Source organism: Stegostoma tigrinum, chromosome 3 (assembly GCF_030684315.1).
Source record: "Stegostoma tigrinum isolate sSteTig4 chromosome 3, sSteTig4.hap1, whole genome shotgun sequence".
Classification (NCBI taxonomy): domain Eukaryota; kingdom Metazoa; phylum Chordata; class Chondrichthyes; order Orectolobiformes; family Stegostomatidae; genus Stegostoma; species Stegostoma tigrinum.
Window position 1 is genome coordinate 101,150,483 of NC_081356.1, and position 14,433 is coordinate 101,164,915.

Sequence of the window (14,433 nt, forward strand, 5' to 3'; positions counted from 1 at the left end):
CATGGAATGAGCTGCCAGAGGAAGCAGTGGATGCAGGTACAGTTACATTCAAAAGATATTTGGATAAGTGCATGAATAGAAAAGGTTTGGGAGGGATATGGGTCAAATGCAGGCGGTTTCGTTTGGAAATATGGATGGCATTGACTAATTGGACCAAAGGTCCTGTTTCCATGCTCCATAATACGACTCCATAAATAACTTGAACAATGAAAATTTTTTTAATTTAATGAGTTAATTTTTAAAAAAGTTATCACGTCCATTCTAAAAGAATGCATTCTTGACACATATGAACAAACATGGAATTTCTTAGCTTCAGTAATAATGCTTGTTCCATCAAAGTCTTGCCACACATTGTGTTTTAATGAATTCTCCTGAATTTTCAACTGCCCATGAAGTAACCTGCAGGGGAAGAGTTCGTCCGCAGAACTGTTCTGTGTTCACTTCGGTTTCGATCAGTTGATACAAAAGAATCATGCCATCTTTTTTGACAATGATCATCTTTAGAAATTTCAGTAGCAGGAGTATCCTTCCTCAGGTAATTTTGTTCTAGTTCCTCAACACGTCGGGCCAACATATAGCTAACCTTCCGCTGATGTGCCAGAGCTTCCTCTTTATCATTTAACTAAGAATGGAAAGAAACAAACACATTTAGAATCTTTACAGAGATAGTAGGAACTGCCGATGCTGGAGAATCTGAGATAACATGGTGTGAAGCTAGATGAACACAGCAGGCCAAGCAGCATCAGGGGAGCAGGAAAGCTTGATGTTTCGGGTTGGGACCCTTCTTCAGAGATTCCTCCTGCCATGTTCATCCAACTTCACACATATAGAATCTTAGTTATGGTTAATATAATAAGTGAGCAAATGTCCAATGAATACTTTAAGTCAGTTGGAATAAATTTATGGCAACACATTTCATAACTCAATTATAAACAAGACAGGACATTCATCTTACACGAGATAGAGTTGATACATCCAGAATGACCCTAATGGACACCAAATGACTCTCAATAATACCAGAGTTTTCTGTTCTCTTACGGTACCCAAGAATCCATTTTAATGCACTGAGTTACGTGATCAATTCATGCTCTTCTAGTGGTTTCAGCATAGGTTAATGGTTCAATGCAAGAATAAGGAACCCATGTTTCTTTACTACATTACCAGAACTGGAACTTTTAAAATATTGGGAGCATCCACTATTCTTTGCATTGTCCGCGTGTGTCTCATTTAATCAGAATTGGGCAGTGCTCACGGTGTGATAAGATGAGAATACTATCCAGTTGGACTTACTCTACATTGTATTTTACAGTAGAGAATGTACAGTGCAAAACTTTAAGAAAAATGCAAAGATCCTTGAAAGGTGCAGAGGAGATTTACCAGAATTTTTCCAGAAATGGGGGTTATTAGCTCCAAGGTTAAACTGGAGGATCTGTGCTCCAAGGTGTATAATAAGTATTTTGATAAAGGCTGACAAGGTTACAAAATTGTGGTATAAAAAGGTAGACAAGAAAAAAAAATGATTCCCATTCACAAATGGGAAAAAGAACAGTGGACACAGATTTAGAGTTTTGGGCTGGACATCCAAGTGAGGAAGAAGATTGTTAACACACCAGGTGATAGTGACCTGGAGTACATAACTTCTGAAGCTAGCAGAAGCAAAGATGACCATTAACTTCAAAACTGATGGGTACTTGAAAGAAATAAACTTGCAGGGCTAGCAAGAGAGAGTCAGGAAAATAAAGCTGACTGGATCGCTTCACCAAGAGCCAAAGCAACTCGATAGGTCTGAATGACCTCCTATTAAGCCATGAATGACTAAGTCACTCTCATTACTTTGTTGATCACTGTTTTGCTTTGTCGGATATTGAGCAACAAACCAATAAACGATCCTCGGTCTTTTTAAAAACTTCATTCATTTTACATTCTGATAGATAACACTCAAGACTTATCTTTGTTAAACTTCATTTGTAATTTTTCTCATCACTTTATTGCTACGTAGATAATTTCAGTACAAGAGTGAGCTTCTTGTTATCATATGAATTAATATTATAATAAATCTCTGATGCCAAGTTAAAATCATTGCAGACAAGAATTCTGCTCAAAATAACCATAGCGAAAAGTTAATACTGATTTGTATTTTGTGATTAGAAACATATGATTAGAGAATAGATTTTCTAAAAATATCTTAAGATGGCCCAGTTCCATTTAGTTATGACAGAAAGAAATGAACACTGCAAGTGAGTTATTATTAGGAAACATGTACCGAAGAAAGAAACCAGCATATGATGTCTCTTATTGCTTTGCTTTCTCTTGCATCACCTGTGTAAGTTGCATCAGTTATTTTTAATTACTGTCTGGTAGTATAAACCTTGAGTAGTGAAGAAAAGAAAGATCTTGTCACAGCTTTTTGTCTTAGATTCATCGGGACGATATGTAAGAAATAACAATGTAAAAGGGAAAATAAGATTTATAGTCTATGAGCATATGCTGATTGGTTGGTAAGGACACCTAACTGGTAGGGGCATTGTCTACTTGGTTCATTTTTGGTGGCAATGACTGATACTAACTACAAGCTTTGCTTAAGCAGATTGTCTCTCATTGAGTCAATTCTCAAGGATGTGCCTTGACCGAAGAATGGCTGTCTCCTATTTCATTGAGTTAAACAGGCAGTGTGCACACACCAATGCCTCAACCAACAAGAGTTCATAAGCTAACCAAATCAGCCCTCTCATCTCTCACAATGACTGTTTTTTACTTTACATTGGTACTTCTTGTAAATTGTCCCAATGAGTGCTGATGAAATGCTTTAAAAGACTTGTTTCTCCCCCAGGAGCACAAATTCATTTTATCAGTGATCCTGTATTGGAGTCCTGGTATTTCCTTTCAAATATTGATTAAACAAAATATGTCATTTCACGAACACCAATATGGAACATCAAAGTTTGTTGCAATACTCCACAGAATCCCACCCTCACCACAAAAATTACACAGTATGGAGTTTAAAAACACCACAGACCAAGTCTATAAGTATCTTCAACACTTCCTGCATGTCCTCCAAGACCTCCAAATTCTTTTGGTCTGCTGAAGAATTGAACAGACCCTTCAACTTTTGACCAAGTGGTGTATGAATCACTTTTGTTCTCCGAACAGGATCTGGAATGTTGTATAAAACATAAAAAAAAAAATCAACTTACATTAAACAAAAAGGTATTAATGCCAAATCAGTGCAGTGTTGGGAACAGACTGATCTCATGAAATGCTTAGTGATCATTGATTTTGAACAGATTTATGTCCGAACTCAAAATACACATTTATGCACACTTGAGTTAATATATAAAACAGATGCACAATTTGAGAGAAGTCAAAATTTTAACATCATACATTTGTAAATGATAGTGGTGGTAAATTATAAAAGTACCTGTATAGAATAAATGCGCTTACTGAAAACAAAATTATAATATATTTCTCTTAGATCTGTAGATATAGTACTTAAATACAAAGTACTATCGTACTCAGAAGATGAAAAACAACAGTTGGTAAAGCTACATGACTGTAACAATGCCCTGCATAATGTCCCCAAACATTTGTTTAAACAAAGACATTAATAATGTTTTAAGTGTTAACTGCAATATAATAGTGGCAAGACCAAGACTTATAAAGTGACCATTTACGATTTTACATCCCTAGGATTTACCTTCTTTCATCCGATTCCAAACAAGCCCTTTCTTAGAGCCTTTTCTATGCAGTTTTTCCATTTCACTAATTCGAAGAGTTTGATCATTTGTTCTTTTCAACTGATGTTCAAAAGCAATTCTAAATGCGTCAGCCATTACGTAGGCCTCTTCCTCTCGCTTTCTCTGAAGATCAAACTAATGATTCAAAATTACACAAGGGAAAAAAAATACACCTGACAAGTACTTGTGCTAATTACAAAGGTTACAACACAAAAACAATGTGAAAAACAGTTCAGGTATAGACATGCCATTTAGTTTGTAACTTTCCTATAATTGAAGTATATAGGAAATTTTGGATCTAAAAACACATCCAGCTTCCAGATGGCACTTTTAAGATGTTGTTATCAGAGATAATGGGAACTGCAGATGCTGTACTTTGTGCATCATTAATTTACAGGCACCTGTGTTCCACTTGTAAAATAACACCAGCCAATTTCAAATATGCCAGACATTGTGATGTCAGGACATTCAAGTCCAAAACTGTTGATTTACTGATCACCAACTGTTGAGTGAGCTGCAATGTAATTGTCATTAGAAAAGAAACATGCTGGAAATATGGAGCAACAATACTAGAACTCTTGTTCTGTCACAAATCTACCTCTCAGCTTTGTCCTGAATATTGCATAGAGTCAGAAAGAAACTTGACTGTTGTATCCATGCCAATAGCTATAAACAGTTAACTAATAACATTTGGATACATACCAGTCAAACTGAATTGGGTATTTTCAGATGTTAAACAGAGATACGTGCCTCAAGTGGGGAAAAAACAATTTTTTGGAATTCAGCATGAATACAATTATATTTGGCAAGGTTCCAGGTGCTATCTCCTCAAATCAATCATGTTAAGCCTTAAGTATGTGCAATACACAATGCTTGTTTATGCAACCTTCATAAAGCTGATCATCATCCCTTCTACAGTTCATTGGGTCATATGCCAACTCAGTACCACAGAACTTTAGGATTCCTTTTCAAAAAAGGCAAAAAACCTGCGATATTGATTTATTAAAACCACCTCTTTAATCTGTTACGTTTAAGTTAAAAAGAGTTGAATAAAAGACCACGAATTAACAAATATCCAAATAAAGGACAACGCTATGCCACTCGGTAATTTGATCCTGCTCCAGCATTCAGTAAGATCATGGCTGATCTAATTGGAAACTCAACTCTACATTTTGGCACATTCCCGACAATCTTTCATACTCATGAAAATCACTTGTTTCAAAAACTAAATAGCTCTTCTATGCACTCATTACAGACATAATTTATCCATCTTAGACCAATAGTAACCGAAGGGTGAAATGAAGATTTGCCTTGCTGCCAGCACTTACTTGGCAATGGCTCACTGGTCTCGAGCTATGATTCTCACTTTGGGGATCGTACAGCGTGGAAGTGAGAGAAGTCCCGTGTTTAGATCCCAGATGAACCTAAATTAGGCGTTAGGATGGCACGATGGCTCAATGGTTAGCACTGCTGCTTCACAGCACCAGCAAGCCAGGTTCGATCCCACCCTTGGGCAACTGTTTGTGCAAACTCTACACATTCTCCCCATGTCTGCACAGCTTTTGTCCAGATGCTGCGGTTTCCTCCCTCAGTCCAAAGATGTACAGGTTGGGTGGATTGGCCATGCTAAATTGCTCATAACGTTCAGGGACGTGTAGATTAGGTGGGTTACAGGGGTACGTTTCTGGGTGGGATGCTCCAAGGTTCGGTGTGGACTTATTGGGCCCAATGGCCTGCTTCCACACTGGGATTCGATGATCTATGATGATATTAATTGGATGAAATTCCTCAGGGGCTTGTGCTACTGTAACTTTGCAGAAACCTTGTTTATATCTTTTAAATTTTCAGAGATGAACTTAGCTTCTAAAAGGTATAACAGCACAGTAAGAATGCCAAGGAGATCATTTGCAGATACGTCTTTGTTTACAGAAGATCTGACTCCAACAAGCACTTTATTATAATGTGAAGGATTCTGAATATTTTTAGATTCACGGCCCAACATAGTGAATTCATTACGAATCTGAAGTACTAGTGTCAGAAAGCATTAATTTTAATTGATACATGATGGTCATATTTATCACGTTTTAGGTTATTTAATCCTAGTAATGAAGTTAAAAAGAATGTACCTCTTGCTTCTGTTGCAGCAGCTGTTTCCGTGTGGCAGCTGCTATCCTGGCACAAGTACAGGGCCCTCCTCCAGTACCAGTACAGTGACATGCTCCAAGCACTCCCAGCTGAACAACAATAGAAATCTTGATTAATAGAAACGTTTAGTCAGCTGAAATATATAGACTAGATGTTAATCAACAAAATTCCTCCCGTATTTCTGTAATACTGTATAAACTTCATGACCTAATGCAAGGCTCCCAAATGTGAACAAGATAACAAAGTGTGGAGCTCGATGAACACAGCAGGCCAAGCAGCATCTCAGGAGCACAAAAGCTGACGTTTCGGGCCTAGACCCTTCATCAGAGAGGGGGATAGGGAGAGGGAACTGGAATAAATAGGGAGAGAGGGGGAGGCGGACCGAAGATGGAGAGAAAACAAGGTAGGTAGAGAGGAGAGTAGAGAGGAGGAGGTAGGGAGGGGATAGGTCAGTCCAGGGAAGACGGACAGGTCAAGGAGGCGGGATGAGGTGGTAGATGGGAAATGGAGGTGCGGCTTGAGGTGGGAGGAAGGGATGGGTGAGAGGAAGAACAGGTTAGGGAAGCAGAGACAGGCTGGGCTGGTTTTGGGATGCAATGAGGGGAAGAACTGGGCTGGTTTTGGGATACAGTGCGGGAAGGGGAGATTTTGAAGCTTGTGAAGTCCACATTGATGCCATTGGGCTGCAGGGTTCCCAAGCGGAATATGAGTTGCTGTTCCTACAACCTTCGAGTGGCATCATTGTGGCACTGCAGGAGGCCCATGATGGACATGTCATCTAAGGAATGGGAGGGAGAGTTCACAAGCTTCAAAATCTCCCCTTCCCCCACTGCATCCCAAAATCAGCCCAGTTCTTCCCCTCCTCCCCCCACTGCATCACAAAACAAGCCCAGCTCGTCCCCTCCCCCCACTACATCCCAAAACCAGCCCAGCCTGTCTCTGCTTCCCTAACCTGTTCTTCCTCTCACCCATCTCTTCCTCCCACCTCAAGCCGCACCTCCATTTCCCACCTAATCCCGCCTCCTTGACCTGGCCATCTTCCCTGGACTGACCTATCCCCTCCCTACCTCACCTATACTCTCCTCTCTACCTATCTTGTTTTCTCTCCATCTTCGGTCCGCCTCCCCCTCTCTCCCTATTTATTCCAGTTCCCTCTCCCCATCGCCCCCTCTGATGAAGGGTCAAGGCCCAAAATGTCAGCTTTTGTGCTCCTGAGATGCTGCTTGGCCTGCTGTGTTCATCCAGCTCCACACTTTGTTATCTTGGATTCTCCAGCATCTGCAGTTCCCATTATCTTATCCCAAATGTGAACAGTTTGTTTACTGTGTCAGAACTATTCCCTAGATATTCTAATAATTACTTTTCCAGGTGTATCAGTTTGACTTATCAAGTAATTGATAGCACTCACCCGAGTGAAAAGTTTGTGGATTCAAGCCCCACTGCAGAATATGCACATAATCTAGGCTGCCACAAGGGAGTGAACTATGTCCTGAAACTCTTTCAATATGATACCATTGTGCTGGTGTGATATGCCCAAGTTCATACAGGCTGCAAAATCAGCTGGGCCAAACCACATCATACAAATTCTAACTTGGACTTTCAATGTAGCCATTTCAAAGACCTCGTAAGAAAAAGTTAACAGTTGACTTCTAAGAAAAGTATGATGGTCTCTAAGCCTTTTGCTTTTGGTTCAGTATTACCATAGTAATTACGTTCTGTGGTACTGAAAGACTTCAAGAATCATTTAGGACCTTTCACTTGAAAAGAATGATCAAATCAGGCGGCATTTTATATTCACATGTGAAACATCACTTTTCTAAGGTCTATTACTCCACTGCTTCACGTCTGGAGCTTCCTCCTTCGACACAACCTGGAGATCAGCTTTGCAAAGGAGCCCATTATTGGGCCTATTCTGAGCCTGTGAAGTTATACCCAAATATGTTCCCAAATGCATTCAAGTATGCTTGAACCTTAAAAAGGTGTAAAGTAGCATAAACACTCAGAGCCCAAAGGAAAGCACCAAAGCCAAATAATACTTAAGTATGAAAAATAAATTATTAAAATGATTTGAAAAGTTATGCAGATTCAGCAACTTTCAATTGGAGAAGCCATAAGAATCTATTCAAGGAAATAGAAAGTTCAGATGAGGTACAAACGCAGTTAAGCTCCAGAAGAATATGTGGTTGCAATGGACTGAACTTGATTTGGAGGTACAATCTATTTTGTGGATGAAAATTCATTAGTGTGAAGAGATTGATAAATGTATGTAAAAGTTCACTGAAACTTGTGCTTATTGTGGCCATGTGGCTTAATTTTCAGCAGTTTTCAAACTGCTGTAATTGGGTTGTGACCAAGACACAAAGGACATAAAGGCCAAGGGTTCTCCAGAATCAGAATTTGCCCTTTCAACAAATTTTAACTTTGTCCTTCAACTGATCAATTTTTACACATCACATTTCAGGATTTCTGTGGTACTGATAGACTTTAAAGCATGGCAGAAGTAACAATAAAGGGAAACATTGCCATATTTAAGGGTGGGGGAGGAGGTGAAGTGAAACTGCAAACTTTAATTCAGTGTTTTGTCTGCTGCTACCTGTAAAAAAAAATTTTAAAATTTAAGAAAAGGTTATCAAGAAAACTGACAGTCTTCTCAGGCTGTTTATCATGAAGACTGGTGGAGATAAACCAGGCAAATATTTCAGTTGAAATGGTCCCGATGACAATCAACACATTGAAGGACATCTTGTCCAGAATAGAGTTGTCATTAGACTCCTTTCAACATTAATGGGAGGATAGATTAAAAATGAAATAGAATGCACCTTTTCCATGCACAAGGCATGGAAATTGGGATTATTCCTCTCATTTAAATAATAGTAATTACAAGGAAATGAGCAAGCTGGAGTGGACTGAGGAAGGATTTTATCAGCAATGGTGGTTGAGGAATTATGGCAGACTTTTCTTAAAAAATTAGGTCATGGCTCACAGTAAAGACATATTCCAGTGAAGGAGTTTTCTAGGAATGGGATAAATCAACTATGGTTAATCAGGGAGGTTAAGGATCGCATCAGACGGAAAGAAAATATGAAATATAATACTATTAGAAATAACATACTGTACTACACAGCAATGTTGGAAATATTAGTGGTAAAAAAGAAGATTGGGACACTTCTAAAAACCAAAAGATGACCAACTCAATAAAGAGGAAGAAGATTACTTGCAGGTTCACTGTCAAAGTTGTGTTAAAAGCTGCTTTAAATATATGAATTCTGTCTTCCTTTTCAAAGTGAACATAGGCACCTTTAAGAATGAAGCTGCACTATATAAAAAGGAGACCCAGGAAATGGCAGAGGAGTTGAATAAATATGTTGAATCAGTCTTCACAGTGGAAGACGTTACTAGCAACACAAAATTACTAAATATTCAAGAGGCAAAAGGAGAGTGAATAGACAAGAACTATCACTAGAGAAAAAAGTGCTAGGCAAACTAGGCCCTTAGATCTGATGGGACATATCTTAGGAGATTAAATGATCTTTTGGGGTAGTATAGAACAAGAGGTCATAATTTTGGAATAAGGGGTAACAGGTGAGGATAAATTACTTCTCTGAAGTGTTATGTATCTGTGGCACTCCCTATCCCAGTGTGGTGGATATGGCGACATTGAGTAAGTTTAAAGGACGATAAAGACAGAGTTTTAGTGATGTGTTGAAGGGCAACGGACAGTGCGCAGTAGAGTGGAATTGAGGCGGAGGTGAGATCAGCCATGATTGTATTAAATGGTGGAGCAGACCCCACAGGCTGAATTGCCCACTTCTACTTCAAGTTCTTGCAGCCCTATGTTCCAGCCGCAGAGACAGTGGATGCACTGGAAGTAGTCTTCTGTTAATCCTTAGATTCTGGAAAAGCTACAAAAGGATTGGAAGACTGCCAATGGAACATATTTATTCAAAGTCATGTCTTTTTGCGCTACTGGTTGCTAAGAGTATATATGGAGACAAAGTTTCCTCTTGTTGAAAAATCACATTTAGATAAGAGCCTCAGTATAAGAAAGTCACCAAGAAATCCAAAAGCAAATTCAGATAGTAGATAGCAGGTTTCTTTAACAGCACCTGCCAAGCTAAGTTGTTGTGGCTCAGTGGTTAGCACTGCAGCCTCACAGCGCTAGGGGCCAAGGTTCGATTCCAACCTCAGGCGACTGTCTGTGTGGAGTTTGCACATTCTCCCCGTGTCTGCGTGGGTTTCCTCCCACAGTCCAAAGATGTGCAGGGTAGGTGGACTGTCCATACTAAATTGCCCGTAGTGTTCAGGGGGTAGGTTATAGGGGGATGGGAATGGGTCTGGGTGGGATGCTTCAAGGGACGGTGTGGACTTGTTGGGCCGAAGGGCCTGTTTCCACACTGTAGGGAATCTAATATAATAATGTTGGCAGTACACATTCAACACCATTGTGCTTTTAATCTGATTGCTGTCTTTTTGATGTGAATCATGCAAGGATAACTTTGCAAGTCAAATTAGATTTGTTTCTACGTCCTTGTGAAGATGCTCCAGTGCAGATAATTTTGGAGCAAGTAATACAGGTTGGAATCCCATAACACAGTAAGATGGCAAATTGTTTGTTACAGCAGCAGGGCAGTCCACTCCTCACCACTTCATTTGTTGCTTGATTTGGTGGGGTAAGACTTGAAGGGGAGTTTGTGAAATAAATCCTCAAAAGAGAAAGCAACTTATAAATATCTAGTTATAGTAGGTGGCACGGTGGCTCAGTAGTTAGCAGTGCTGTCCCACGGCACCAGGGTCTTGGGTTTGCTTCTAGCTCAGGCAACTGTGTGGAGTTTGCACATTCTTCCCATGTCTGCAGGGGTTTCCTCCCACTATCCAAAGAAGCGCAGGTTAGGTGGCCATGGTAAATTGCCCAGTGTCCAAGGATATTCAGGCAAGGTTGGTGCGCCATGGAGAATTCAGGGTTATAGGGATAGGGTAGGGAGGGGTGGGTGGCATGCTGTTTGGAAGGTTGTGGTGGACTTAATGGGCTGAACGGTCTGCTTCCACACTGTAGAGATTCTCTGATTGTGTAGCATCTTTAATATAATAAGATGCCCTAAAGCACTTTATTTGAGCTTTATAGTCAGACACTGAGGCACAGAAGGTGCCATTGGGGTAAACGGCTAAAAGCCTGTTCAAAGTTGTGGTCACAAGTAAGCAGGCTGGGGGTAAATGTCTGCTCAGCCAGGACTGAAAGTTGGGGAAATCCTCAGACAGTTTCCCAACAGTGGTGGAATTAAGAGAGGTGGTGGCGAGGTCAGGTCGTGGTGAAAACCTACACGATTTTGGATTATTCCAAAATAATTTCAACCAGCTTCAATGCTTTGAAGCACTCCTGATCAAAGGCTTTGCTGTACCACTCGAACGTCTCTTTTTAAACTGGTAGAGTCTGTTGCCCAGACCATGTAATTAATTAAATTCACATGAATGTTCTGGTAATTATGATAATTTCGCATTCCTTTGTACATATGAATGGAAATCCCATGAATTTGGTGTCTAAGCAACAAGCAGCTATTGTAAAAGAATTAAATGTTTAAAAGCACTTGGGAAGTGGGTTAGAGAAAAATGCTGCAGAGCCGAGAATGTCATGGTGTGCAATATGGCAAAAAACACAGGAAGGTTAAATAAAAAGCATTTTAAAAAAGCACCATTTTTTATAACAGCAATAATGACTAAAGAAAGCAAATGAACTGTAACAGTGGTCACCATGTTGTTGATAAGACTGTGATTAGCCATGAAAAGCTGAAACGTCAAATCCATTTTCAGAGCAGCAGGTTTGAAAAACTAAATCCTTATGGCTTAATGTGGCTATTCAAGCCTGTGCTGAAAGCCAGAGCTCGTAGCTAACCCAAAACTGGGTCTCTGACCTCAATTCAGCAAGAGTAATAAGCTGCAACATATCACCTCTGGAGGCAGCTTGTCCGACACCGAATCAGACTTTGGCCTTCGGCCATTGCTGTCAAGTCTTGGAAGGTTGGTGACGGTAAATGCTGAAGGACTGGGAACAATTTTATGCCCCAGCTCTTTGACCACAGTTCCATCTGAAGCATTGCGCAATCTCTTCAAAAAGCTGCAGTAGAACAGTTCTGCACTAGGCCTCGGCATGACCAACTTGATAGAGATGGTGTACCATCAGCATGGAGTGGTGTGGGGTGTTCTGAAAATTAACTTCAAACCCCATGAAATACTAGAACATCAATACAAACATGGGCAACGTAACATCTGTGGTCTCTTGATGGATGATTCAGTAGTTCTCCATGTTAAACATCACTTGGAAGATGCACTGAAGATACCTCTGGCATAGAATGGAGTCTGGGTGGAGGATTACATTTGTCACTGAGAATGGTATAGCTGTAACACCGTTGACCAAGCTGGCTAACATCTGTAGGCACAGCTGAAAAAGGTCCTTCACAAGAATGTCGCAAAACAAAATATCACACCAAACCACAAAGACATATTAGATCAGACCACTAGCTACGATAGATTTCACACAGTCTGAGAAGCGAAAATTGAGATAGAGAAGAGACAAGGGTTATACAGAAAAAGTCGGAGCTTAAGCTTTTGGCAACTGAAGTTCACCAGTGGTGGAGCAATTAAAATCAGGAATGTGCAAAAGACCAGAATGCGATTAAGAGAACAGCTGTGAGAATGAAGGGATTACATAAATAGTTGTGAGCAAAACCATGAAGTGATTTGAAAAGAAGAATGAGAATTTTAAAATCCAAAATACTGCTTGACTGGGAGCCACCACAGACCATTTAGGCAAGTATCTGGAATACAGGGAGAACTAGCGATTTGGATACAGAACTATTTTGAAAGTAAAAGACAGAAGATGGTGGTGGAGGGTTGCTTTTCAGACTGGAGGTCAATGACCAGTGGCGTGTCACAAAGCTCGGCGCTAACTCCACTGCTTTTTGTCATTTACATAAATGATTGTGGATGCGAACATAGGAGGTATAGTTAGTAAGTGTGCAGATGACACCAAAATTGGAAGTGTAGTGGACAATGAAGGAGGTTACCTCAGAATACAACAGGACTTGATCAGATGGGCCGATGGGCCAATGGGCCGAGGAGTGGCAGATGGAGTTTAATTTAGATAAATGTGAGGTGCTGCATTTTGGAAGGATAATTCAAAGGACTTAAAACATTTCATGATAAGGTCCTGGGCAGCTGAACAAAGAGACTTTGGAGTGCAGGTTCATAATTCCTTCAAGCTGATGTCCTAGGTAGACAAGATAGTGAAGAAGGCATTTGGATTGCTTGCTTCAGTGGTCAGTGCATCGAGTATAAGAGTTGGGAGGTCATATTGCAGCTCTGCAGGACATTGAATGCAGTATTCCAAAAGTGGCCTAATTAATTCTCGTCTCCGTGTTATAGGGAGGATATTGCGAAACTTGGAAGGGTTCAGAAAAGATTTACAAAGGTTGTTGCCAGCATTGGAGGATTTGAGCTATAGGGAGAGGCTGAATAGTCTAGACTATTTTCCCCTGGGGCATTGAAGGCTGAGGGGTGACTTTGCAGAGATTTATAAAATCATAAGAGACATGGGTAGGGTGAAGAGCCAAGGTCTTTTCTCCAGGTTGGGATAATCCAGAACTGGAGAATGTAGGTTTAAAGGTGAGAAGGAAACAATTTAAAAAGGGATCAAAGAGGCAACTTTTTCAAGCAGAGGGTGATGAGTGTATGGAATGAGCTGCTCGAGGAGACTGGTATAATTATAACATTTGAATAGGAAAGGTTTAAGAGGGATATGGACCAAATGCTGGCAAATGGGGCGAGATTAATTTAGGATATCTGGTTGGTGTGGGCAAGTTGGACCAAAGGGGTCTGTTTCTATGCTGTACAGCTCTATTATCCTATTGTCATATTTTTCAGATAAAGTGGTAAATCAAAGCTTTGTCTGCCTGAATGTACTCAAAAGATTCTACAGCATTTTACAGGACAACAGGAAATATTCCTGATGTGAAAATCTGACAGTCCTCGCAAATTATGTTTTTTTAAAATTAGATTCCCTACAGTGTGGGAACAGGCCCTTTGACCCAACAAGCGCACACTGGCCCTTGAAGCATCCCACCCAGACCAATCCCCCTATAATCCACACACCCCTGAACACTATGGGCAATTTAGCATGGCCAATCCACCTAGCCTGCACATCTTTGGACTGTGGGAGGTAACCAGAGCACTCAGAGGAAATCCACGGAGACACGGGGAGAACGTGCAAACTCCACACAGACAGTCGCCCAAGGCTGGAATCGAACCCAGGTCCCTGGTGCTGTGAGACTGCACTGCTAACCACTGAGCCACCGTGTCACCCCACTTATAGCCTCATCCACCTCAGACTGCCAGATTGGGTCCAAAATCTCAGCTAGTGCTGCAGTTAGCACTCCCATTGATTAGTGTTTCAAGAGAACAATTTTGCCTTTGCACTCATTCCTAAATGGCATATCCAAAATTGTGACTGAACCACAAGGAATAAATGGAAGGTTCTTCCAAAACCAGCTCAAGCATCAAGAAA

General features: G+C 40.5%; 1 protein-coding gene and 1 long non-coding RNA gene across 5 annotated transcripts in view; one reads left to right on the plus strand and one right to left on the minus strand.

Annotated features, from left to right (window-relative positions):
- Positions 1 to 14,433, plus strand: part of LOC132209492 (uncharacterized) — a 63,401-nt gene that overhangs the window by 14,560 nt on the left and 34,408 nt on the right. The window lies entirely within an intron of this gene.
- Positions 74 to 14,433, minus strand: part of ccdc125 (coiled-coil domain containing 125) — a 40,228-nt gene continuing 25,868 nt past the window's right edge. The window contains exons 8-11 of one of the 3 annotated variants that reach the window (XM_048527261.2): positions 5,861 to 5,968; positions 3,695 to 3,869; positions 3,017 to 3,153; positions 74 to 622 (exon numbers count right to left, since the gene is read on the minus strand). In XM_048527261.2, the coding sequence (XP_048383218.1) occupies positions 380 to 622; positions 3,017 to 3,153; positions 3,695 to 3,869; positions 5,861 to 5,968 (663 nt within the window). In that variant the 3' untranslated portion in view covers positions 74 to 379. The remainder of the gene's footprint in view (positions 623 to 3,016; positions 3,154 to 3,694; positions 3,870 to 5,860; positions 5,969 to 14,433) is intronic. The other 2 variants (XM_048527260.2, XM_048527262.2) reach the window with 2 other exon arrangements.